The sequence below is a fragment of the Protopterus annectens genome, chromosome 2.part1 (assembly GCF_019279795.1).
Source record: "Protopterus annectens isolate FY-2018-M chromosome 2.part1, PAN1.0, whole genome shotgun sequence".
NCBI classification, from domain to species: domain Eukaryota; kingdom Metazoa; phylum Chordata; order Ceratodontiformes; family Protopteridae; genus Protopterus; species Protopterus annectens.
In genome coordinates this window covers 1,876,130,937-1,876,157,397 of record NC_056729.1, presented here as the reverse complement: position 1 = coordinate 1,876,157,397, position 26,461 = coordinate 1,876,130,937, and the positions used below count along the sequence as shown (strand labels likewise).

Sequence of the window (26,461 nt, the reverse complement as noted above, 5' to 3'; positions counted from 1 at the left end):
CCAGATAGAATTTGAGCTGCCTGTGCACATTTAGAGCGTGCAGAATCCTTTCTCCCTTGTTTTGTGGGTTAGGGAAAAAGGTGGGCAAATGAATGGACTGGTTAAGAGCCACACGGAACATCACTTTAGGCATGAAGGATGGGTTAATCCTGAGGGAGACCCTGCCAGCATGGAAAATGATGAAGGGCTCTACAGCCATGAGTGCTTGTAGTTCTGATACTCTTCTAGCTGAAATGATGGCCAGAAGCAAGGCTGTCTTCCAAGAGAGAAATTTTAACTCTGCTGAAGCTGCAGGTTCAAAGGGGGGTAGGGTGAGCTTTTCCAACACAACATTAAGGTCCCAAGCTGTGGTTGGCCTTAAGTTGTTAGCTCCTCTTAGGAACTGTTTGATGAGAGGGTGTGAGAAGAGAGGTGGCTCTGTGCTGTAAAGAGCAGAGATGGCAGAGGTATGAATTTTAACAGAAGAGAAGAATAGACCCCTGTGTAGTAGGTCTGCTAGGTAATCCATGATGAGAGGTATGGAGGGCTGTGCCTTTCCACCTCCCTTAGCCTGGATCCAGGTGCAAAACCTTTTCCACTTGTCAGCATACGGTTTTCTAGTGCTGAGGCATCTGGCCTCACGTACAACATCTAGGCCTTGTTTGCTTAAGCTCGCAGGTTGAGGAGAGGACAGGGAATAAAACCAGGCTGCCAGGTTGAGGGTCTGCAATTGGGGACGCACGAATTCTCCATTCCTCTGGTTCAGGAGTGCTGGGATCTGAGGTAGGTGGCAGAGGAGACAGGCTGCACAGCAGTGGGTACCAATGCTAGTGTGGCCAGTCTAGGGCAATCAGGATTGCCCTCGTTTTTTTCTGTCTTATTTTGAGCAGTACCCCTGAAATGAGTGGTAGAGGGGGAAATGCATAGACCAAGAGGTTCACCCACTGGAAGGATAGAGCACTGACTTTCCAAGGCCTTGCTGTAAAGTTCCCTGGTGCAGAATTTGGTGAGCTGATGATCTGAGTGGGAGGCAAAAGAGGTCCACCATCGGGGTGTCCCAATTCCGGGTTACAAGAGTGAAGGTTTTGTGGTCTAGCTGCCACTCGTGTGGGTCTAACAGGTTTCTGCTTAAGTTGTCTACCAGAGAGTTTAGGGAGCCTGGCAGGAATTGTGGTAGCAGGTGTAACTGCATGTCTGAGGCCATGTGCCAAAGGGTCATGGCAAGCCTGCAGAGAGGATAAGAGTGAGTCCTTCCCTGCCTGTTGATATACCACATCACTATGGTGTTGTCTGTTTTGATCAGTAGAGGCCCCGGGAGAGTAGGGGTCTGAAAGCTGTCAGGGTGTGCTGAACAGCTAGCATCTCTTTTTGGTAGATGTGCAGATGCATTTGTTTTGGGCTCCAATAGCCATGAATGCACCTGCCGTCAAGCTGTGCACCTCAGGCATAGCTTGATGCACCTGTGGTGAGGGTTTGCGTGGTGAGGGGTTGTGGGAAGGGAAGTCCCTTGTAGTTGCATGCTGCTGCTCACCAAAGAAAATCTTTCCTAAGAGAAGGTATCATTGGTATGAGAGTTTCCAGGGTCATAAGAGTGCTGACACCAAAGACTTTTTAGGTACCATTGTAGTTTCCTCATATGCAGTTTGGCATATGGAATGAGTAGAATGCAGGAGGCCATGAACCCTAGAGCTTGCAGGATTCTCCTTGTGGATAACTGGGTCCTGGTGGCTAGTTGAGAAAAGTAGCCTGTCAGGTAGGTTTGTTTTTCTGGAGTAAGGTATGCCATCTGGGATGCTGTGTCAGGCTTGCTCCCAGGAATACAATTTTTTGTGTGAGGACTAGTTTTGATTTATTTTCGTTGATAGTATACCCCAAAGAGGTCAGTAGGTCCTTTACAAAAGTCAGGCAGTTGTCTAAGTATGGGTAAATTGGAATATTTCTTTGTCTGCAACAAGCAATGGCAGGAGCCAGACATTTTGTGAAAACTCTGGGAACAGTGGACAAGCCAAAGGGAAGCACAGAGAACTCAGAGTGCATAGAGCCTGCCCTGAAACATGGGTATTTCCTGCATGATTCCCTGATTGGGATGTGCCTTTTAGGTCTAAGGTGGCTAACCAAGCATCCTTGGAAAGCATTGGAAAAAGCTGCTGGAAGGTGAGCATTTAGAATTTTGGTATCACCAGAAAGGTGTTTAGAATGGATAGATCGTGGATGGGGCGCCATGCGCCCTCTTTTCTGGATACCAGGAAAAATATGGAGTAGATACCTTGGCCTATCTGTTCTGCAGTAACATGCTATATTGCCTTCATGGAGAGCAGGGAAAGGACTTGCTTTTTGGTCTCTGCCCACTGGTTTGTAGAAAGATCTGGGAACCGTTTTGGGATTGGCAGAGTGTGGAAATAAAATTTGTATCCCTGGGACACTATGTTGAGGACCCATCGGTCATTGGTAATGGTGGCTCAGTTGCTTGCATGGAAGGAGAGTACTCCTCCTGGGGCACAAGCAGGTGGGCAGAGGTATGGGGTGGAAGTGTAAAGTCACTGTGAGTTCTTACCATAAGCGGGTGGCTTTGCACTCCCTGTTTTTGAAGAATAGGAACTCCATTGCTTAGATCTCTGCATTCCCTGGGGCTGTTGTCTGGGGGGGGGGGCTCTGGAGGGGGCAGGAAAGGACAGTACAGTTGTATACACTTAACATAAATGTAGATGTTAGAGTGTATTCACTGTTGCAGTCATCACATTTAGGTTATCTGCCTGCAGGTAAGCCCTCAGCAGCCTGAGTATCAAAGTCTTGGATCCCTGCGTCGGATGCTGTATCTTCTTCCATGACGTCAGGTCGTCAGGGGTATAAAGCATGCAGCCAATGCCATTACATCAGTTTTTGTTGCCCCAGATGTCAGGTGCCCCCATACTGGGAAGCAATTATATATAAGGTTACACCTCCAACAAACAGCAAATACACTAAATAAGAAGAAAGGTATAGCCAAGAGAAGTCAGGGGGCTGGTCTGGGCCTAAACAATGAATGCAATAGGAGTGGAAATCTTTATGAGGTATTTGTTTCCCACAAGATAAACAGTTATTAACTTTCTCTGACATCGGCTGAGGCAAGAAAGAGTCCCCAACGGGGTAATTAGCTTTATAGAAGTCTTCGAAGTAGTACTCGGTAGTAGTAATCTCTGGATCTGACCGACCGGCACTTGCGAACAGCTTCTGCTTCGGGCGCCACGGCAAGAAAGACTGAGGAAATGGCGGCTGATGCCTTTATACCCGAAAACTGCCGCAGTGACGCCGGGTGAAGTGCGACACCAGAAGCCAGACCCAGACTTTGAATCCGCCGATCAAGGGCTGCCTGACGACAGGACAACCCATTTGTAAGGACTGCAGATGCATCCTTGAAGGACATCCAGGACTGAAACAGTGAAAACACTCGAACATCTACATTTACGGTAAGTGTACACAACTGTACTATGTTCTTCATGTTTCACTGTTGCAGTTATTACATTTGGGTAGATTCCCAAAGCTAAGGAAGGGAGGAGGAAGTTAGAGAGCATTAGGACCAGCTATTAAGCCCTGCAAGACCACAGTGGCAAAACCAGCTCTGGATTTAGAGAAAACAGGCAAGTGGTAATGCTTGGTAAATGTGTGCACAGAGCTCCAGGTAGCAGCTTCTAGGATGTCCCTGGTAGGGACACCTCTGAGAAAGGATGTAGAGGTAGATGCAGCCCTGGTAGAATGTGACCTTATCCCCTGTGGGTTAGGTTTTCCATGGTGCTTGTAGCAGAAACAAATGCAATGGCCTATCCACTTAGAAAGTACAGTTGTGTACACTTACCATAAATGTGGATGTTCGAGTGTATTCACTGTTGCAGTCATTACATTTGGGTAATCTGCTGGCAGGCTGCCTTCAGTTGGCCTGAATAAATGTCTTGGATCCTGTGTCGGTTGCTGTCTCCTCTTCCATGACATCAGGTCATCAGGGGGTATAAAACATCCAGCCGATGCCATTTTAATCAGTTTTTCTTGCCCCAGATGTCAGGCGCCCCCCCAAATGGGGAGCAAAATTATATTATATAAACAGCAATATACATAAATGCACTTTTAGCAACATAAACTTTACCTTCATCTAAAAGCAAATACACCACAAAGGCCTTAGAATATAGTGAAGGAAAGTTAATAATAGAAAAAAAGGGGGATGGTGGGTGGGTAACCCAGACTGCAACAGTGAATACACTCGAACATCTACATTTATGGTAAGTGTACACAACTGTGCTATGTTCTTTGTGTTTCTCTGTTGCAGTCATTACATTTGGGTAGAATCTCAAAGCGATGGATGGGAGGATGGAACTAAATAGCATTAGGAGCAGCTATAAGGCCCTGCAGAACTGTAGTGGCAAAGCCTGCCCTGGATTTAGAGAAGAGAAGCAAATGATAATGCTTTGTGAAGGTATGAACAGAGCTCCAAGTAGCAGCTTCTAGACTGTCTTTGGTTGGAACTCCTCTGAGAAAGGCTACTGAGGTGGAATGTAACCCGATTCCCTTGGACACATGTTTATCATGATGCAAGTAGCAGAAATGAATGCAGTGGCTTATCCACTTAGAACTAGTCTGCTTTGATATAGCCTTCCCCTCTGATCCTGAAGCAAATGCCACCAGTAGTTGCTCAGACTTTCTTAGAGATTTGGTCCTGTTTAAGCAGAATTTTAGTTGTCTGTGTATGTCCAACGAATGCAGAATCCACTCCCCCTTGTTCTGCGGATTTGGATAAAATGTTGGCAAGTGAATAGTTTAAGAGCCACACTGGATACCACCTTAGGCATAAAGGAAGGATTGGTCCTGAGGGACACCCTGTCCGGGTAAAATGTAATAAAAGGCTCCACAGCTTCTTGCAGAAGTGATTGCCAAAAGGAAAGCTGTTTTCCAAGATAAAAATTTTATATCTGCAATAGCTGCCGGTTCAAAAAGAGGCACAGTGAGTTTTTTCCAGCACAAAATTGAGGTCCCATGCAGGAGTTTGTGATCTTCTGCGAGGCCTTAATTTTTTGGCCCCTCTAAAATACTGTTTTAGCAGAGAATGAGAAAAAATGGGAGGCTCCGTGTTGTAATGAGCCGAGATGGCAGAGGCATGGATTTTTATTCAAGAAAAAGATAGGCCCTTGTCAAGCATCTCAGTCAAGTATTGTAAAAATCTGAGGGATATTTGGTTTTGCTGTGTCCGTTCCTTGTGCTTGGTTCCAAGCACAGAATCTCTTCCATTTATCAGCATAAGATTTTCTAGTACTAGGCCTTCTGGCTTCCAAAATGACATCCATCACAGATTTACTGAGAGGTGTTGTTTGAATAATTACATGATCAGCCATGCTGCAAGGTTCACAGTTTGGAGCAGAGTGTGCAGAATTTGGATTGTTCTGCTGAGACAGTAGATGAGGTATTTGAAGCAAGTTCCAAGGAGGGAGTGGAGACATATTCCTTAGAATTGGGTACCAGTGCTGGCGAGGCCAGTCCGGAGCAATTAGATCATTTTTGGTTTTTCCTGCCTGACCTTTAGTAAGACCTTGTAGAGAAGAGGCAGAGGGGGAAAGGCATAGACTGATAGGTTTTTCCAACTGAAGGATAAGGCATCCACTTTCCATGCTTGTCTGTGATAAGTCCTTGTGCAGAATTTGTCCAGTTGATAATTTTGGGGAGAGGCAAATAGATCTATGTCTGGGCTCCCCCATTTCTGTGTTACCATGCTGAAAATTTGTGGATCCAGTTTCCACTCGTGCAGGTCCATAAGATTTCTGCTTAGGTCGTCTGCCAGAGTATTTTGTTTTCCTGGCAGGAATTGAGCTTGAAGATGTACTTGGTAAGTCAAGGCTGTATTTCACAATGCCATGGCTAGTCTGCAAAGGGGGTAGGAATGTGTACCCCACTGCGTATTTATGTACCACATAACCGTGGTGTTGTCCGTCTATCAGTAGTTGTCCTGGATGAAGTAACTCCTTTAAGGCTGTCAGGGCATTCTGAACTGCTAGCATCTCTTTCTGGTTGATATGCAGATGCATTTGTTTTGGGCTCCATATGCCCTGAATGCATCTCCCCGCCAGGTGGGCCCCCCAAGCATAGTCTGATGTGTCTGTAGTTAAGGTTTGGGTGGCAGGGGGTAGAGTGAACGACAGTCCCTTGTTTTGGTGTCATGTCTCTTCCCACCAAAGAAACTCCTGTTGTAGGCAGGGAATGGGAGGAATCATTGTTTCCAGGCTGTGACAATGGTGACTCCATAAACTTTTTAGGTACCATTGAAGTTTCCTCATATGCAGTCTTGCATATGGAATCAGTAGAATGCAGGATGCCATGAATCCCAAAGCCTGCATAATTTGTTTTGCAGATAACTGGGTTTTTCTTGCCATCTGTTTGAAGTATGTTGTCAGTTGCCTTTGTTTGTCTGGCGTAAGGTAAGCCATCTGGGCAGATGTATTCAAGCTTGCACCCAGGAATGTAATTTTTTGAGAGGGTACCAGTTGCGATTTATTTTTGTTTGTGTACCCTAGGAATGTTAGAAGCCTTTTTACAAATGTCAGATGCTGAAAAGGAATGTCCTTGTCCTCTACTTGAATGAGACAGTTGTCCAGGTAAGGATAAATTTGTATGCTTCTTTGTCTGCAAAATGCAATTACTGGTGCCAGGCACTTTGTAAAGACCCTGGGTGCAGTAGATAAGCCAAAGGGCAGTGCAGAGAATTGGTAATGCATAAAACCTGACTTGAAGCGGAGGTATCTTCTGCAAAATTCCCTTACTGGGATATGCAGGTATGCCCTCTTAAGTCTAGAGTCACTAACTAAGCATTCCTGGCCAGCATAGGCAGTAGCTGTTGTAAAGTCAGTATTTTGAATTTTGGAATGTCCAGGAGCGTGTACAAAATTGATAAGTCCAGTACTGGACATGAGGCATTGTCTTTTCTGGGTACCAGGAACAGTCTTGAATAAAAACCTTGTCCTTTTTCCTGTTCTGGTACTGGTTGAATAGCCCCCATATCCATGAGGGGCGTAACTTGTTTCTGAGCCTCTGCCCATTGATTTTGTGGCAGATCTGGCCAACCATTTGGAAATGGCAAAGTATGGAAATTAAATCTGTACCCCTGGGATACTATGTTTAATACCCACTTGTCCTGGGTAATTAACTGCCAATTTTGAGCATGAAGTGTTAATTTTCCCCCCAAGGGGGCTGCCAAAAGATAAATGCTTGGTGATGGTAGAGGGGAGTCATTGAAACTGCTTACTGTAGGGTTGTGCTTTGTTTCCTCCAGATTTGGAGGTGGAGGCACCCCACTGCTTTGACCTATAAGAACCCTGTGATTGGTATCTAGAGCCTTTTGAGCATCTGGATTTGCCTTGAGAGGCTCTGTTGGACACAGGAAAGGACCATTTTTTAGTAGCTCAGTGCTTACTGAACCTGGGTGGCTGCACTTGTAAGAAATCTTTTACAGTTTGCATACATTTAGCTTTATTTTCCATTTTCTTTAAAACCTCTTCTGCCTTATTGCAAGAGTATCATGCTGTAAAAGGGCATCCAACAATTTAGCTTTAACATGATCAGGCAGATTTTGCTTCTTGAGCCAGGCATACCTTCTAATCACAGATCCAGTAACTGCAGCCCTGCAAGAGGCCTCCAAGGAATTAAAACCACATTGCAAAGTATGCTTTCCAACCTGTTCTGCTGCATGCAATAACTCCTGTAATTCTTTATTTTCCACACACTCAGAAATCAACATCATTTTCTGTTTCAATAAGCCCATAACATGCTGTTGATATTTAAGCATATGAAACTGGCAGTTTAAGGCCATAATTGCCAAGGTTGTAGACATATAAACGTTCTTTCCCCATCTATCCAGCGCCCTGGAATCTCTATCAGAGGGGGTTGGATTTTTGGCTGTAGAGGTCTTTACACCTTTCGGACCCTGTGAGATAGTTTCAGGATCAGCAGCAGCAGCATTTTTGAATAGAAATTTGTGGGAGTCGGGAACCCTGTAACATCTGTCTGGCTTACTAGGAGCCGGAGGTAGGGAATCAGGAGCCATGCTTGATTCCGAAAACACAATCAACAATGTCTAATACAGGAGGTATAGCCAAAGGCCTATGCTGAGGAAATAGAAGGAAATCCCTAAGCCTCTTTTTTGATTCGGAGAAATCCTGACTCTCCCAATGAAAATGTTCCCTTAAAGTATGCAAGGTTTCTCCAAAAGAATAATCCTCAGGAGGGGATGCAGATGGGATGGATTCTTCTGCATCTGAGTCCTCATAGGGTGGTATAGAAAATTCCTGATCAGAAGAAATGGAAACCTGATCTGAAGATTCATAATCAGTGTCTTGCCTAGGCCTCTTAGCAGGGGGGGGGGGTTGGGAACCCCTGATCAAAGTAATTAAGTCCTCAGCCATTTTGATCATCTGTTTTTTATGCATAGGGGCCTGAGCACATGGCTCATGCGTCAGTTTTTTAGACTTAGATGTTTTTGATCTTGTTTTTGAAGCTGGCGTCAGTTTTATATAAAAATGTTGAGGCCTGAAAACATCCTCAGAAGCCGGTGCCTGCTCAGTGGCTCTGGACCCATCCAAGGGAGAGACATCATCTGCAGGTTAAATACTGAGAATCTCACGGCATATCGGACTCCGCATGGGTCTCGGTAGAGGCCTGTGACTCAAAAGTAGTGGGTATCAGGGGCTGTGAATGCGCCTCACTGAGTACCGGCGAACAGGCGACTGGCTTAGGAGAAGCTTCATCGGTTTTGGACCTCGACGGTCTGTCTTTTTCTTAGCGTTTTTTGTGAACTCCGGTAGTCGGATTGCTAACCAACGACATTTCAGGGTAATTAAATCTGGATCCAAAATATTTTGAAGCAAAAATATACAGACACTTAATAGTGCATTGGTTAAATCTAGCACAAAACCGACAGCAAGACACGTTATGATCTAGGCCTAGACAAGGAATACAGTACAAATGAAAAACTTTATGAGGTATTTGCTTCCCACAAGTAATGCAATTATTAACTTTTACTGACATCGGCAAGGCGCAAGAAAAAGTTTCCCCAATGGGGTACTTCGCTTTAGTTGAAGACTTCGGTTTTGAAACTTAAATGCAAACATTTCAGGAGTCGGCTGACTGGCACTTGCGAACTGCTTCTGCTTTGGGCACCGTACGGCAAGAAAGACTGATTAAAATGGCGTCAGCTGCATGTTTTATACCCCTGACGACCTGATGTCATGGAAGAGAAGACAGCAACCGACGCAGGACCCAAGACTTTGTTATTCAGGCCAACTGAGGGCAACCTGTCATCAGATTACCCAAATGTTAATGACTGCAACAGTGAAACACGAAGAACATATGGTTTGCTTTGAAATGGCCTTCCCCTCTGCCCCTGCAGCAAAGGCAACTAGCAGCTGTTCAGTTTTTCTGAGAGGCTTGGTCCTGTCCAAATAAAATCTAAGTTGTCTGTGCACGTCCAAAGAGTGCAGTATTCGTTCTCCCTTGTTCTGTGGATTAAGAAAAAAGATTGGCAAATGAATGGACTGATTAAGGGCCACACTGGATACCACCTTGGGCATAAAGGAAGGATTGGTCCTGAGGGACACCCCATCTGCATGGAAGATGATGAAGGACACCACTGCCATGAGTGCCTGTAATTCAGACACTCTTCTTGCTGAAGTGATGGCTAGAAGGAAGGCTGTTTTCCAAGAAAGGAATTTTAACTCTGCAGTTGCAGCTGGCTCAAAAGGAGGTAGAGTTCATAGGTTAGTACAAGGCTATCAGCCCTAGGGCCTATACAAACCTAGCCATAACAATTCCTTGGCTATTTCTTCCCACATTAGTTACTTCCCTAGACCCCTGTCTAGCAAGGAGACTGACGTGATCCCCGGGGTGAATTTCTTTTCTCCCATCCAATCATCAAGGTTCCTTTTGAAGAAGGTCAAAGAGGTGCTCTGCTTGGGAGTCTCTGGGTCAGGAACTTATCCCTCCAGCATGTTTTGCTTATTGTGATGACAAGGTTTAGATCCCTGGAGCGTGTGGCTCTGGGGGACTGGGATTTCTTTAAGTATAGCATGTCCAATAGCTCTGGGTTTGACATGGCCTTGTATGTTAAGCAGAGATCGTCTAAGTAGACGATATGCGACAGAGCATAGCTGGAGTTTAAGGCGGTCAGTGCAGGGCATCTGCTTTAGACCTGTGAGATTCTTTTAGTGAGTTATTTCTGCGTCCTTTCTAGTTGTTGGAGATGTCTTGAGAGGTACATAACAAACGTGGTGTTGTATTCTATAATGGGTCTTAGGATGGATGAGTAGAGTGGGACAATGACCTCCTTTTTTCTGGATGAAAAGCCCTTAGTGATGAGGTGTGCCACATAGGATTTCCTGACTGTTGTGGCGATGTGGTTATCGAAGGTGAGACCACTGTCCACCTGTGAGCTTTACCAATACAAAGTTAAGGTCCCAGGTTGGAGTAGGTGCTCCCCTGGGTGGTCTTAATTTTTTGGCCCCTTTGAGGAATTGCTTCAGCAGGGGATGAGACAAGAGGGGTGGCTCAGTATTATAATGTGCTGAAATGGCTGAGGCATGAATTTTAATTGATGAGAAGGAAAGGCCCTTCTGTAGAATCTCTTAAGTACTGAAGAATATGCGGTAAGCTGGGCACTGTTGTGCCCAATCCCAGAGTGTGGCTCCAGGAATAGTATCTTTTCCACTTTTCAGCATAAGATATTCTGGTACTAGGCCTCTTTTGCCTCCAGAATGACATCTAACACCTGCTTACTGAGGGATGCTATTGGAGAGCTCAGGGAATTAGCCAGGCTGTAAGGTTCAGGGTTTGAAGCTGGGGGTGCAGAATCCGGCCCTCCTGCTGGGACAGCAGGGAAGGGGTCTGAGACAGGTGCCATGGTTCCAGCAGTGACATTCTGCACAATAGGGGGTATCAGTGCTGGCGTGGACAGTTCTGGTGCAATCAGTATTGTCCTTGGTTTGTCCTGTTGGATCTTTAGCAGAACTTTTGAGAGGAGAGGCAGAGGGGGAAAGGCATAAACTGAGAGGCCCTCCCAGGTGAAGGACAGGGCATCCACTTTCCAAGCTTGACTGTGGGAAGTCCTTGTGTAGAATTTGTCCAACTGGTAGTTCTGATGGGAGGCAAACAAGTCTATCTCTGGGTTTCTCCATTTGTTTCTCAAAAGGTTGAGTATCTTTGGTTCCAGTTTCCACTCGTGTAGGTCCAAGAGATTTCTGCTTAGGTCGTCTGCCAGTGAATTTAGCTTGCCTGGCAGGAACTGAGCTTGTAGGTGCACTTGGTAGCTCAAGGCTGTGTTCCACAGAGCCATTGCTGGTCTGCAGAGATACTACGAGTGGGTTCGCCCCTGCTAGTTTATGTACCATGTAACAATGGTGTTGTCTGTCTTTACCAATAATTGTCCTGGAAGAATGTGGTCCTTGAAGGCTGTCAGGGAATTCTGTACAGATAACATTTCTTTTTGATTGATATGCAGGTGCATCTGACTCAGGTTAAATTTGCCCTGAATGCACTGCCCTGCCAAGTGAGCCTCCCATGCATAGTCTGATGCAGCTGTTGTTAGGGTTTGGGCGGCAGGAGGGAGAGTGAATGGTAGTCCCTTGTTTTGGTACCAGGCCTCTGCCCACCAAAGGAACTCTGTACTTATACAAGGAATGATAGGAATCATCGACTCCAGGTCCTGAGAATGTTGACACCATAGGCTTTTAGATACCACTGTAGTTTCCTCATATCCAGTCTTGCATATGGAATTAGCAGAAAGCAAGAGGCCATGAACCCCAGGGCTTGCAGGATTTTCTTTGCAGATAGCTGGGTCTTTGCGAGCAGTAGTCTGAAGTAATCTGTCAAATAAACTTGTTTCTCTGGCGTGAGGTAAGCCATCTGGGAAATTGTGTTCAAGCTTGCTCCCAGGAATACAATTTGTTGGCAGGGTACTAGATGAGATTCCTTTTTGTTTATGGTGTACCCCAGTGAGGTTAGAAGTTTCTTTACAAAGGCCAGATGAGTTAGAAGCCTGTCCTGGCTTTCTGCCTGAATTAGACAATCGTCCAGGTATGGGTATATTTGAATAATTCTTTGCCTGCAAAATGCAATGACTGGAGCTAGGCACTTTGTGAATACCCTGGGCGCAGTAGATAAGCCAAAGGGAAGTGCAGAGAACTGATAGTGCATGCAGCCTGCTCTGAAGCATAGGTATTTCCTGCAAGATTTCCTTATTGGAATGTGCAGGTAAGCTTCCTTTAAGTCTAAGGTTGCCACCCAGGCATCTTTGCCTAGCAGAGGAAGCAGCTGATTGTTAGCATTTTGAATTTTGGGATTACCAAAAAAATGTTTAGCACACAGAGGTCCAAGATAGGACACCAGGAGCTGTCTTTTCTGGGCACCAGGAAAAGTCTTGAGTAAAAACCTTGCCCCCTTTCTTCTGCTGGGACAGGTTGAATAGCCCTGATACTTAGAAGAGAGAGAACCTGCTTTTGAGCCTCTGCCCACTAATTTGGGGGTAGAGCTGGCCAACCGTTTGAGGTTGGTAAGGTGTGGAAGTGGAGTTTGTATCCTTGGGAAACAATATTTAAAACCCATTTGTCCTAGGTAATGAGATTCCAGTTTTTTGCATGCAAGGTGATCTTTTCCCCTAAGGGAGCAGTCAGTTGAGCATGGCTTGGAAGGTTTAAGGTTAAGTCATTGTGACAGTTTTCCACAGGGGGTGTCTTACTACTTCCAGCTTTGGAAGTGGGAGCCCCCCACTGCTCAGGCTTGTGAGTACCTTGAGACTGTAGCCTAGGTGGCCTGCTGTTCTTGGGTTTTGACTGAAATGGCCTGGAAGAGACAAGAAAGGACCATTTCTTAGAAGGCCAATGCCTACTAAATCTGGGAGGCTGTACTTGCAGAATATCTTTAACAGTTTGCATAGATTTAGCTTTTTCCTCCATCTTTTTGAGGACTTCTGCTTTGTTGTCAAACAGGCGGTCTTGGTTTAAGGGAGCATACAGTAATTTAGTTTTAACATGATCTGACAAATTTTGCTCCTTAAGCCAAACATGCCTTCTAAGAACAGACCCAGGGACAGCAGCCCTGCAAGATGCGTCAAAAGAGTCAAAACCACATTGTAAAGTATGTTTACCAACTTGATCAGCAGAATGCATTAAATCCTGTAATTCTTGGCTTTCAGCACAGTCAGAAATCAACATAATTTTCTGTTTAAGTAGTCCGATAATATGCTGCTGATACTTTAACATAAGAAACAGGCAGTTTAAGGCCTTAATGGCCAATGTAGCAGAAGTGTATACCTTCTTACCCAATCTGTCCAAGGCCCTGGAATCTCTATCAGAGTTGGTAGGGTTTTTGGCAGTAGTAGCCTTAATGCCTTTTGGTCCCTGGGAAATGGTCTCTGGGTCTGCAGTAGGATTCTTGAAGAGGAACTTGTGAGAATCAGGCACTCTGTAATACCAGTCAGATTTCCTGGGAGCCAGAGATAAAGTGTCTGTGGCCATGCTAGATTCCAAAAAGGCATCATCTACAATGTCCAGGACAGGAGGTATAGCTAAAGGCCTCTGTTGAGGGAGGAGTAAGAATTCCCTAAGCCTCTTTTTGGAGTCAGAGTTATCCTGGCTTTCCCAGCAGAAATGCTCCCTAAGAGTGTGCAAGGTTTCACCAAAAGAAAAATCTTCTGAAGAGGAAGCAGACGGAATGGAGTCCTCTGCATCAGTATCCTCATAGGTAGATAAGGGCAACTCCTGGTAATCAAAAGAAAAGTACAGTTTTGTACCTACCATAAATGTAGATGTTCGAGGATCCACATTGCTGCAGTCCTAACTATTGGGTAGTCTGCTGTCCAGTCGGCCCGAATACCAAAGTATATGGCTGACGTCGGTCAGGGCGCATTAGACTGACGTCAGTACGTCAGGGTACTAATGCGCATGACCGACGTCATATCCTCAGTCTTTTCTTGCCCCAGATGTCAGAAGACCCTGAAAAGATAAGGCCAAAAACCAAAAACTCCCAACATATCTGCACCAAAATATATATATATATATATACAAAATATACAAAATTAGCAGAATATAACCTCACCTACACAACCACCCCTAAACACAGAGGGGAAGGAGGGAGAGTAAATTGGACTGCAGCAATGTGGATCCTCGAACATCTACATTTATGGTAGGTACAAAACTGTACTATGTTCTTCATTCCACATTGCTGCAGTCCTAACTATTGGGTAGAATCCCAAAGCAGAGGTAAGGGAGGCTGGCAAATCATAAGGAAGCAGGAGCTGATAACATGCCTTGCAAAATAGCTGTGGCAAAACCAGCCCTAGACTTAGAGTAGAGAGGAAGGTGGTAATGCTTAGAGAAAGTATGCACTGAACTCCAAGTAGCTGCCTCCAAAATATCCTTAGTTGCCACCCCTTAAAAAGCTGTTGAAGTGGCAGTAGCCCTAGTGGAATGAGGCCTAATCCCAGCTGGAATCTCCTTGCCATGATGGGAATAACAAAATGCAATGCAAAACCCAATCCACCTAGAAATAGTTTGTTTTGACACAGGCTTGCCCTGAGAACTCAAAGCAAAAGAAACAAACAACTGCTGAGACTGCCTAAAATCCTTAGTCCTGCTCAAATAATAACGCAATTGCCTGTGTACATCTAAAGTGTGCAAAATCTTTTCCCCTTTATTTTGGGGATCTGCATAAAACGTAGGCAAATGAATAGTTTGGTTTAAAGCCACACTAGAAACCACTTTAGGCATAAAGGAAGGATTAGTACGTAATGATACCCTATCCTTATGAAAAATCAAAAAGCTCAACCGCCATAAGGGCCTGTAACTCAGAAACCCTTCTTGCAGAAGTAATGGCAAACAAAAAAGCAGTCTTCCATGACAAGTATTTCAGTTCAGCAGTAGCTGCAGGCTCAAAAGGTTGTAGAGTAAGTTTCTCCAACACAAAATTGAGATCCCAAGCAGGAGTAGGAGCTCTTGGGGGTCTTATATTCTTTGCCCCTCTAAGAAATTGCTTGAACAAAGGATGTGAAAACAATGGTGGGTCACAATCATAGTGAGCTGAAATTGCTGCAGCATGAATCTTAATGGAAGAGAAAGACAAACCTTTGTCCAATAACTCAGTAAGATATTGAAGAGCCACACTCAAATTAGGCTCAAATCTCCAAATTCTTTGCTGCAGTCCAAAATAAAAATCTCTTCCATTTTTCTGCGTACACTTTCCTTGTACTAGGTCTTCTGGCTTCCATAATCACATTTAAAACTTGTTGAGGAAGTTGAGACCTGCTGTCTTTCAAAACAGAATATGCCAGGCTGTTAGATGAAGAGAGTGAAGCTTGACATTGAGCAGACGACCTTCCTTCTGAGACAACAGATGTGGAATCAAGGGTAAAGGCCATGGAGGCTTCTTTACCAGACTCCTCAGTAATGGGTACCAGTGCTGCCGAGGCCAATCTGGAGCTATTAAAATCATCCTTGGCTTGTCTTGTCTGACCTTTAGAAGCACCTTTGGAAGAAGAGGCAGAGGTGGAAACGCATACACATGAAGATTTTTCCAACTGAAAGAAAGAGCATCCACTTTCCAAGCTGTGTGATGAAACCTCTTTGTGCAAAACTTTGGCAGCTGGTGGTTTAGTGGAGAAGCGAACAGATCTATGTCTGGAGTTCCCCAGGACACTGTCAACTTTTGAAATACATGAAGATCCAGTTTCCACTCGTGGGGATCCATGATTTGTCTGCTTAACATATCTGCTAAGGAGTTCTGTGCTCCCAGCAGAAACCTTGCCTGAAGAGTTAGTTGCAAGCTTAGCGCAGATTCCCATAAAATCATTGCTTGCCTGCACAATGGGTAAGAATGTGTTCCCCCTTGTTTGTTGATGTACCACATGACAGTTGTGTTGTCTGTTAGAATCAACACCTGCCCTGGAAGAAGTAACTCCTTGAAAGCCATTAATGCAAACTGGACTGCTAACATCTCCTTCATGTTGATATGTAGATGCTGTAGTCTGGCAGGCCACTTGTCTTGTATCCACTTTCCATTTAGATGAGCTCCCCAAGCAATGTCTGAGGCATCTGTCGTTAGAATTTGACTCTCCTCTGGCTGGGTCACAGAGAGTCCCTTGTTTAGGTGACATTCCTGAGCCCACCACAAAAATTCCTTTTGAATGCAAGGTATTATTTGAATGACAGTGTCCAAATCCTGGCAGTGCTGTGTCCATACATTTTTGAGATACCATTGTAGCTTCCTCATATGCAGTTTGGCATTGGGAAGCACCAGAATACAAGATGCCATGAACCCTAAGGCTTGAAGGACTGTCCTTGCAGTCAGCCCGGACTGAAGAGATAGTTGATGGAAGTAACTGGAAAGATTCTTTTGTTTGTCCGGGGTTAAAAAGGCCATCTGGGCTGCTGTATTCAGTCTCACACCCAGAAAGCACATGTCTTGAGAGGGTACTAGACTGGACTTTATTTCGCTCACAGAATACCCTAGGCATCTTAGCACTGCTATGACATATTCCAAATGCTGTAGAAGGTCTTCCTTTTCTTGAGCCAGAATCAGGCAATCGTCCAAGTAAGGATAGATTTGAATTCCTTTTAGCCTGAAGTAAGCTATCACTGGAGCCAGAACCTTTGTGAATACTCTGGGCGCAGTAGATAAGCCAAAGGGCAATGCAGAGAACTGATAATGAGAATTTCCAGCTCGAAAACGCAGATACTTTCTGCAACTTAGTCTTATAGGCACATGAAGGTAAGCTTCCTTGAGATCTAAAGTTACCATCCAGTGATCTTTGCCCAGCAGAGGTAAAAGCTGTTGTAACGTCAACATTTTGAACTTGGGAATGTCCAGATAAGTGTTGAGGATAGATAAATCCAAAATTGGTCTCCACGTGCTCCCCTTCTTCGGTACTAGGAACAGGCGAGAATAAAATCCTAGGCCCCTTTCTGGCACAGGAACCGGCTGAATGGCCCCTATTTGGAGTAACTGAGAAATTTGCTTGTGAGCCTCTTGTCGTTGTAGAGGAGGAATGTCTGGCATGCCTTTGAAAGGAGGCAAGGTATGGAAATAAAACCTGTAACCGTGGTGAATGATATCCAGAACCCATGTGTCTTGGGTAATTAAATCCCAATTTTCTTTGAAAAGAGACAGTCTTCCTCCTAGAGGTGCCGCCAGGCGAGAAGGTACTGGCAGCTGAAAAGGCAGGTCATTGGGTCTGCTTACGAAAGGACTGACCCCTGCCCTCACCAGAAGTCTGAGCAGGTGAACTCCTGTCCTAGGCCTAAAAGCACCTTGAGCCCTGCCCCTACCACGGCTAGACCTACCCCTAGACTGGGAATCATAAGCAGGATAAGTCCATCCCTTAGCAGGCCAATTTCTACTAAACTTCGGAGGCTGCACCTGCAAAAAATCCTTAACAGTTTGCATAGACTTAGCCTTGTCCTCCATTTTCTTTAAAACTGCTTCCACAGGCGAACCAAACAACACATCAGACTGTAAAGGAGCATCCAAAATCCTTGTCTTAACATGCTCAGCTAAGTTCTGATCTCTCAACCAGGCGTGCCTACGAAGAACAGAACCAGTGGCAGCCACCCTGGAGGATGCCTGCACAGCATCAAAACCACATTGCAAGGAATGTTTACCCACTTGTTCAGACACATAAACTAAATCCTGCAACTCTTTACACTCAATACCTTCCGCCAGAGCATCCACCTTAGATTTCAACTGTGAAAGAAGATAATTCTGATATTTTAACATGTGAAACTGACAATTCAACGCCCTCATGGCTAAAGTGGAAGAAGTATACACTTTCTTTCCCCATCTATCCAAAGCCCTTGCCTCTTTATCAGGAGGGACAGGATTTTTAACAACTGAGGCCTTAACACCTTTAGGCCCCTGAGAGACAGTTTCCGGGTCTTCCCTAGGACTCTTAAAAAGATACTTATGAGCTTCAGGCACCCTATAATACCTATCCGGTTTAACTGGGGCAGGAGGCAAAGAATCCGGATTCAAGGAAGCCTCTGCAAAAACATCGTCCACCACATTCAAAACAGGAGGTATAGCTAAAGGCCTGTGCTGGGGTAAAAACAAGAATTCCCTAAGCCTTTTTCTGGAATCAGAGAAATCTTGACCTTCCCATTTAAAATGCTCCCTCATGGAATGCAGAGTCTCTGAAAATGAAAAATCCTCAGGAGGGGAAGCTAAAGGAGTAGAATCATCCACATCAGAATCAGAATAAGGAGGGTACTCCTGCAAGTCTTCAGCTGAAGACTCAGAAGCCTCCGAGCATTGCTCAAAACTCTCAAACTCAGATTCCACCCTAGGCCTCTTATCAGGAGGGGGCATAGAACCCCTTATCATAGTAATCAAATCCTCTGCCATTTTAAGCATATGTTTCTTAGGCAAAGACCCTGAAGCACTAGGAGAAACCCCCACTGAAGCAAAACTCGGCCTGCCCCTCAAAGAAGCCTTGGAAACAGAAGGGGAGGCTCTGACCACCTTAGGAAGAGAGGGAAGAACAGCCACCTGAGAAGCCCCCTCAGCCTGGCCTACTTCCTGAGAGGATACATCCTGTAACAGTAAAGTCTCTCCCTGAGACTCCAAAGAAACACCTGGCAAAACCTCCGGCTCCACTGAGCCCTCTAAAGAACCGACGTCTGGGACTGACGGTTCTTCCACTCTAGGCTTTGCTGTTTTGTCCTTGCGTTTTAGTCGAAGCGGCCGGAGCATCCGACGGCATTTTATAATTACAACGCTTCCCAAACACTAACCTGGCACAGTCTAACCTTCTCTTAATAGTGCGTTTGTTAAATCTAGCACAAGAGCGCATCCAACAACGCCGTGCTCAGGCCCTAAACAAGGTATACACAAAGTATGGTAATCCCTATGAGGTATCTGTTTCCCACATGAAATACAGTTATTCACTTTTTCTGACATCCGGTTAAATACTGTGGCATGAAAAAACCAAAATATTCCAACGGGTACTTAGCCAACTTTGATTCGGTCTGAAACTCTGGCTTCAGAAACTTTCAGAACGCCAACCTGCACTCGCAAAATTGCTTCTGCATCGGACCATGCGGCAAAAAAGACTGAGGATATGACGTCGGTCATGCGCATTAGTACCCTGACGTACTGACGTCAGTCTAATGCGCCCTGACCGACGTCAGCCATATACTTTGGTATTCGGGCCGACTGGACAGCGGACTACCCAATAGTTAGGACTGCAGCAATGTGGAATGAAGAACATCAGAAATTTCAGAATCCTGATCAGAAGGGTTTAGAGGGAGAAGGCTGGCTTCCTCTAATTAAAGTAACAAGGTCTTCAGCCATTCTTGTTTTTTAGGCATATGGGTCAGACCATGCGGTTTGGACATTGGTTTTCTAGGCGTGGGTCGAGTTTTAGGTCTTGAAGAAGATGGCGTTGGTTTGAAATGCAAGTCAGCAGGCCTGAATACTCCCTCAGAAGCCGGTGCCTGCACTGCATTGCTGGATTCATCCAAGGTAGAGACATCCGCAGGTTCCATGGTCGAAGCAGCATCTTGCGGCATACCGGACTCTGAATGGGTCTCAGTAGAAGCCTGCGAATCTGAAGTAGTGGATATCAGGGGCTCACTGAGTACCGGCAAACTGGCGACTAGCTAAACGGAAGCGTCGTCGGCAGCTTTGAACATATACAGTCTGTCTCTGTCTTTATCTTTAAATTTTTTTTTGGAATGTCGGTAGTCGGATGGCTTACCGAAACCATTTCTGGATAATTAAACAGAGTACAGAAATAGTTTGATGCAAAAAAAGAACTGACAACGAATAGTGCGAGGACTGAATAAGGCACAAAACTGACAGCGAGGGACGTCGTGGTCTGGGCCTAGGCAAGGAATGCAGTACAAATGAAAATCTTTATGAGGTATTTGCTTTCCACAGGTAATACAATTGTTAACTTTTACTGACATTGGTTTAGAGCAAGAAAAAGGATCCCCAACGGGGTACTTAGCTTTTTTGAAGACTTTGGTTCTGAAACTCGAAAATGAAAATTTCAGGAGTCGGACGACTGGCACTTGCGAAATGCTTCTGGTTCGGACACCACACAGCAAGAAAGACTGATGTAATGGCGTCGGCTGCATGCTTTATACCTCTGATGACCTGATGTCATGAAAGAAGAGACAGCATTCGACGCAGGGATCCAAGACTTTGATACTCAGGCCGGCTGAGGGCTACCTGCAGGCAGATAACCCAAATGTAATGACTGCAACAGTGAAACACGAAGAACATCAGTGATTGGAGGGGCAATGCCTACTGAACCTCGGTGGCTGGACCTGTAAGAAGTCTAACTGTCTGCATAGATTTAGCTATTTCTTCCATCTTTTTTAAGACATGTTCTGCTGTGGTGGTGCCAAATAAGTTGTCTTTGTTCAAGGGTGCGTCCAATAATTTGGATTTGACATGAACTGGCAAGGTCTGTTCCTTAAGCCAAGCATGCCTTCTAAGGACAAAACCAGTGACTGCTGCCCTGCAAGATGCTACTAGGGTGTCAACACCACATTTTAAGGTGTGCTTAGTTACTTGACTTGCAGAATGCATTAACTCTTGTAATTCTTTGTTTGCTGCACAAGCAGGAAAAGAAGATATTTTTTTGGTTGAGGAGTTCCATAGTATGTTGCTGATATATCAGCATGTGGAACTGACAATGTAATGCTCTAATAACAAGAGTAGCAGAGATGTATACTTTTTTACCCCATCTGTCTAATGCTCGGGAATCCCTATCTGAGGGGGTGGGATTCTTAGCTGAAGTTGCTTTGATTCCTTTAGGTCCTTCAGAAATGACCACTGGGTCACCAGTAGGATTTTTGAAAAGAAATTTGTGAAAGTCAGGGACTCTAATACCCGTCAGGTTTCCTGGGAGCAGGAGGAAGGGTGTCAGGAGTCAGACTGGATTCCATAAAAACATCATCCACAACCTCCAGGACAGGAGAAATGGCCAAAGGTCTGTGCTGTGGTAGATCTAAGAATTCCCTGAGCCTCTTTTTTGACTGAGGGTAGTCCTGACATTCCCATTGGAGATGCTCTATTAAATTATGTAGGGTTTCCCCATAAGAAAAATCCTCAGGTGGAGAGGCAGAAGGAATGGATTCCTCTGCATCAGAATCCTCATAAGCAGAGAGGGGTTGCAGGTTTTCAAATTCAGATGCATCAGAGTCATCGGACTCCTGTTCAGATAAAACTACTGGGAACAAGTCTCTCTTTCTTTTGGAAGGGGTAGCCTGGTTTCCCCTAATAAGCATAAGGTCTTCTGACATTTTAAGCATTTGAGACTGAGGCAAGGAAGCAGGTGCCTGAGTTTGGGTCGTCATTTTTTTTTGGGTGAGGTTCATACTGTAGGCTTTAGAAACTCAGTAGTTTTAGAAAGAACTGAAGACGCAAAAGAAGTGTAGAGTATCAGTAGTGCAAAGTACTTCCTCAGAAGCCGGTGCCTGCTCATCGGCTCCAGACCCATCCAAGGTAGAGACATCCGCAGAATCCTTAGTCTAAGAAGAGTCTCGCGGCATACCAGACTCCGAAAGGGTCTCGGTAGCAGCCTGCGAATCCACAGAAGCGGGCATCAGAGGCTGCGAAAGCACCTCACTGAAGACCTGAGAACTGACGACTAGCTTAACGGAAGAGTCGTCGGCAGTTTAGGACCTCCGCAGTCTCTGTCTTTATCCTTACATTTTTTTTGAAGATCGGTAGTCTGACAGCTTACCGAAGCCATATTTGTATTCGAGGACTGAGAGCAAAAATATCTAGCTACAAAAAGGGCCGACAACTTATAGCTCTGGCATTGAGCAAAGCACAAAAGTGACAGCGGGGGATGTAGTGGTCTGGGCCTAAACAGGTGATGCAGCAAGAATGGAAGTCTCAGTGTGGTATTTGCTTTTCATAGGCGAGACAATTGTTAACTTTTTCTGACATCGGTTAGAGCAAGAAAAAAGGATCCCCAACGGTGTACTTAGCTTTAGAAGACTTCAACTTCAATTCGGAAATGAAAACTCAGGTAGCGGCCGTCCGGCACTTGTGTGAACTGCTTCTGCTTCAGGCTCCTCGGCAGAAAGACTGATGTAATGGCATCGGCTGCCTGATTTTAGACCACTAACGACATGACATCAGTCCTGGAGCAACCAACGCAGAAATACTAAGCCTCTGGTATTTGGGCCAACCGAGGGCTACCCCTGGCAGGATAACCCAAATGTGATGACTGCAACAGTGAAACACGAAGAACATCTACATCTCTCACACACTATATCAGAGTGTTTAATAAGAATTAGGTGGTTGTCAGTTAACATGACAGAATTTCTACAACATCACAGAATACCCACTTCTACCAAGCTGGCTTTACATACTCATTTTTAAAAAGTAAAGATAATAACATCTACACTCTCACTGAATAGGGTATTCATTATGCTAACCAAGTGTGAAAATGTTCTACAAGAACATCACCACCTTTTCAACCCCCAATCAAACGAAACAAGCATTTGCTAGATGATGTTTGCTGCTTCTAACTAAAACAACAAACTGCCATTCCTTTGCAACAACACTCAGTGATGGTGCAGACCAGCATTAACACAGACATGAGACAGACCGCTATCACAGCTGCACTAATTGCACCCCTTTATACAAACTGCCATTCCTTTGCAACAACACTCAGTGATGGTGCAGACCAGCATTAACACAGACATGAGACAGACCGCTATCACAGCTGCACTAATTGCACCCCTTTATACAAACTGCCATTCCTTTGCAACAACACTCAGTGATGGTGCAGACCAGCATTAACACAGACATGAGACAGACTGCTATCACAGCTGCCCTAATTGGACCCCTTTATGAAACCGTTCTAAGGAAAAAGAGCCCAGCATCTTATCTACCTCCATTGTGGAAAACAACACGGAGAACAAAACAGTAATAAAAGGCAATGGGAAAAAACACTAAGATGGATCAGAGAGGTCAAGTTACTCACCAGCTTGCTTGTCTTGAGAGTTTCTGCTGCTTCTGTAAATGGAAAAAAAAGAGAAGCTCATCATGACATTGATTTGAACTACACTATATCTAAATACACATCATACACTTAACGTGCATAAAAACTTACTGCACCAGTAGATCTTTGAAGCTGACTTGGAAAGCAGACCAGGAAATGGGAACTCTCACAGTCCCAGCTTAGCAATATTCCATGACAGATTTATTAGCTGGTGTATGGTGCTGCCTCTCCTAATATGGGGGCCAACATCACCTTTAATGTCACTGCTACAAGTGCAGATTAATGTAACGGACATCACCTACAATGTCACTGCAGCATACAAGTGCAGACTGATGCAGCACCCAACATCATGTTTAATATTGCTATGATATACAAGTGAGGGCTAATGTGGGGGGCAAGCATCTCCTTTAATATAAACAACGATATAAATGCGGCTAAAGTAGGGCAGCGTCATCTTTAATATGACTACACAACTACAGACTAATGCAAGAGTAAACACCATTATTGTGCCACTGTGCTACACAAACGCAAGTTAAAGTACGGGCCAACATCACTCTGTTATACAGCTGAAGTTTAATAGAGTGGGCCAACATCACTATTAACATCGCTGCCACTATACAAATGTATGCTAATGTAAGACTCGACATCACCTTTAAAGTCATAGTATACAAGTGCTACTTAACTTACAGGCTAATATCACCTTTAATGACCAGAAATGCGGGTTAAAGTGTATTGCTCAATTTATGAATCACATTTGTTATGCTCCTCATGTTAAAATTGCAAATGATTTTGCAAAAAATGATTATACTGTGCTGACTTTTAGTTCTGCTCTTTACTCAAGCTTTCCTTCTATAGCCACATCCACACAACATCTTGCTAGGTTCTAGGCAATGACATAGACACAACTACAAGGTGTTATGGGTAAACGTCTTTAGAAGAGCAGTTTCTTAACTATGATTTGGTTTCTTGACTACATCATCACACATGCTAATTTTCAAAGGAAAGTTCTAACTGCAGTATCTAGCTGCTGATTTCTTTTTTCTAAGAAATAAACTCCTGCTGATGCACTGTAGCCATCTACCACAAGAGGAGTGATCTCTGCCCTAGAAATTGTAGTTTATTGGCTGTTTGAGCAGTTTTCCATCTCTTTCAACTTTCTGGTCTAAAAGCCCGCGTTTGCGCTTTTTCCGCCTTTCCTGTAACTAGTCTAGTCCAGATATAGATTTGCTGTATCCAGGACTGTTTGTAAGCTTCTGAGCGGTGCCAAAGTCTGCTAGTTCTCTCCTCTTTTGCACTTTTACTAGCTTATTAGTCTAGCACTTTACCAGACTTCTTGTAGCAATTATTGTAGCACACAAAAGTGCTATCAGCACTAAACGTTCTACAAGGAAACAGTTCCAGTACTTATTATTAATGCCCACCCCTCCAGGCATGTCTAAAGGTTAGTTCCCTGTGCTTTCTCCTATTAACCTGGTGAACCTTGGGCATCCTGAGGCAATGTAGCAACTTGCCTCATGTACAGAGACAACCCTCTCCTCTTACCTCCCAACACTCAGACTCGAGAGAGATGCACTTCTATATCCAAACTGGAAGCCATGCACTCTCCAGCCAAGACCGGAATAGCTGGTCAAGAGAAGGTCAACACTTGCACCACACCACATGGAATACATTGCCTTCCAGAACACACACCAACACTGCCTTCACATAAAAACACAAACCACACACCCACTTTTGCGTAGGCTCTCAATAAAAATCTACCCAAACAGCACAGACCTCCAAGGCAAAAACATACTCAACCAGCACAACACAACACTAACCATGAGACATATAACTCTCCTAAACAATGTGCCACTCAACCAAAGCCCCTAAGGCAAAACAGCATTCCCAACACACTAGTCATAGGTGACTCAATAGTGAGGCACACTGATGTCCCACTCACTAGGTTGAAAAAGGAGAAAGTAGCAGTCAGGTGCCTGTCAGGTGCCAGGATCTACCACATAATGCACACACTCAAGATACTTCAACAACAGGTACAAATATGACTCTGTCATTGCACATGTGGGTGTGAATGATCGGAAATGTACCTCCCTGGACAACATGAAGAGAGATATGGAGGAGCTCTTGGATTATGTAGCCCAGGTAGGTATGACCCTAGCCCTGAGCAGCATCCTACCATTACCCAGAATGATACCACAGTACAAGCAGAAAACTATTGATTTCAACAATTGGCTAAGTTTCTGGTGTCACTCTAAGGGGATCCAGTATCTCTCTGACTGGGATGACATGATTGACAGACCTCGATGCTTTGCCAGCAATGGCCTGCATCTGTCACTCCTGGGATTCCGGATACTGGCCAAGGCTCTTGCCACCCCTATAGTGCCTTTTTTAGGTGGTGTTTCAAAGACCAAATTACCACCGTAACAGCTAGAAACAGATGCAATCTGAGGGTCATGCTGCTCAATGTTAGAAGTCTAAATCTCAAAATGCACTCACTCGAAGCACTCAAAATGGAAAACATCAACATTTGTGCTATAACAGAGACCTGGTTCAAGGCAGCAGAAAGCACCCCTACACTACCAGACTATAATAAGGAATACAGTAAGAATGAAAGTCCTTATGAGGTATTTGCTTCCCACAAGAAATACAATTATTAACTTTTTCTGACATCGGTCTGGAGCAAGAAAAAAGTTCCCCAATGGGGTACTTAGCTTTTAATGAAGACTTCGGATCTGAAACTCTAACAAGAAAATCTCAGGAGTCGGTCGACCAGCACTTGCGAACTGCTTCTGCTTCGGGCACCGCGCGGCAAGAAAGACTGAAGAAAATAGCGTCGGCTGCATGTTTTATACCCCTGACGACCTGACGTCATGAAAGAGGTGACAGCAACCGACGCAGGACCCAAGACTTTGGAATTCAAGCTGACTGAGGGCAACGTGCCAGCAGGATTACCCAAATGTAATGACTGCAACAGTGAAACACGAAGAATATCTACTCATGTACCAATACACTTGCCCAATGTTTCCTGGGAGTTCATTAATTCCAATGCCCTGGACCAGCTCGTTCTTACTCCCACTAGAGGTAGCTACATCTCTGACCTGGTCATTACTAACATGGGCCACCGTTGCTCTACACCAATAGTCAGCTCCTCCCTGGTTAGATCCGACCAAAAACTAATCACCTTGGAAATCCACATACCCCCCCCCCACCAACAAAGGTAACCACCATGAAAAACTTCTCCAAAGCTAACTTTGGGCTCCTAAAAACAGAGGTGGATAACTTAATGGCACCCATGCAAATGGAGAATAGTTCCATGACTGCAGAATCATACATCAATGCACTGTACAAACACGTACACAAATGCATGGATCTTGCCATACCCAATAGAACCAAGACACTCTTCCCCCAAAAACAGGAAGCCAATCTGGGGGTCCCCTGCCATAAACAAACTCTACAACAGAAGGAGGAAAC

General features: G+C 44.8%; 1 protein-coding gene across 5 annotated transcripts in view; it reads right to left on the bottom strand.

Moving 5' to 3' along the window:
• The window catches only part of DCTN1 (dynactin subunit 1), a 1,835,652-nt gene that overhangs the window by 1,610,624 nt on the left and 198,567 nt on the right, over positions 1-26,461 (bottom strand). For all 5 annotated transcript variants that reach the window (XM_044063298.1, XM_044063299.1, XM_044063300.1 and 2 more), the window contains exon 4: positions 22,976-23,007. In XM_044063298.1, coding sequence (XP_043919233.1) covers positions 22,976-23,007 — 32 coding nt within the window. The remainder of the gene's footprint in view (positions 1-22,975; positions 23,008-26,461) is intronic.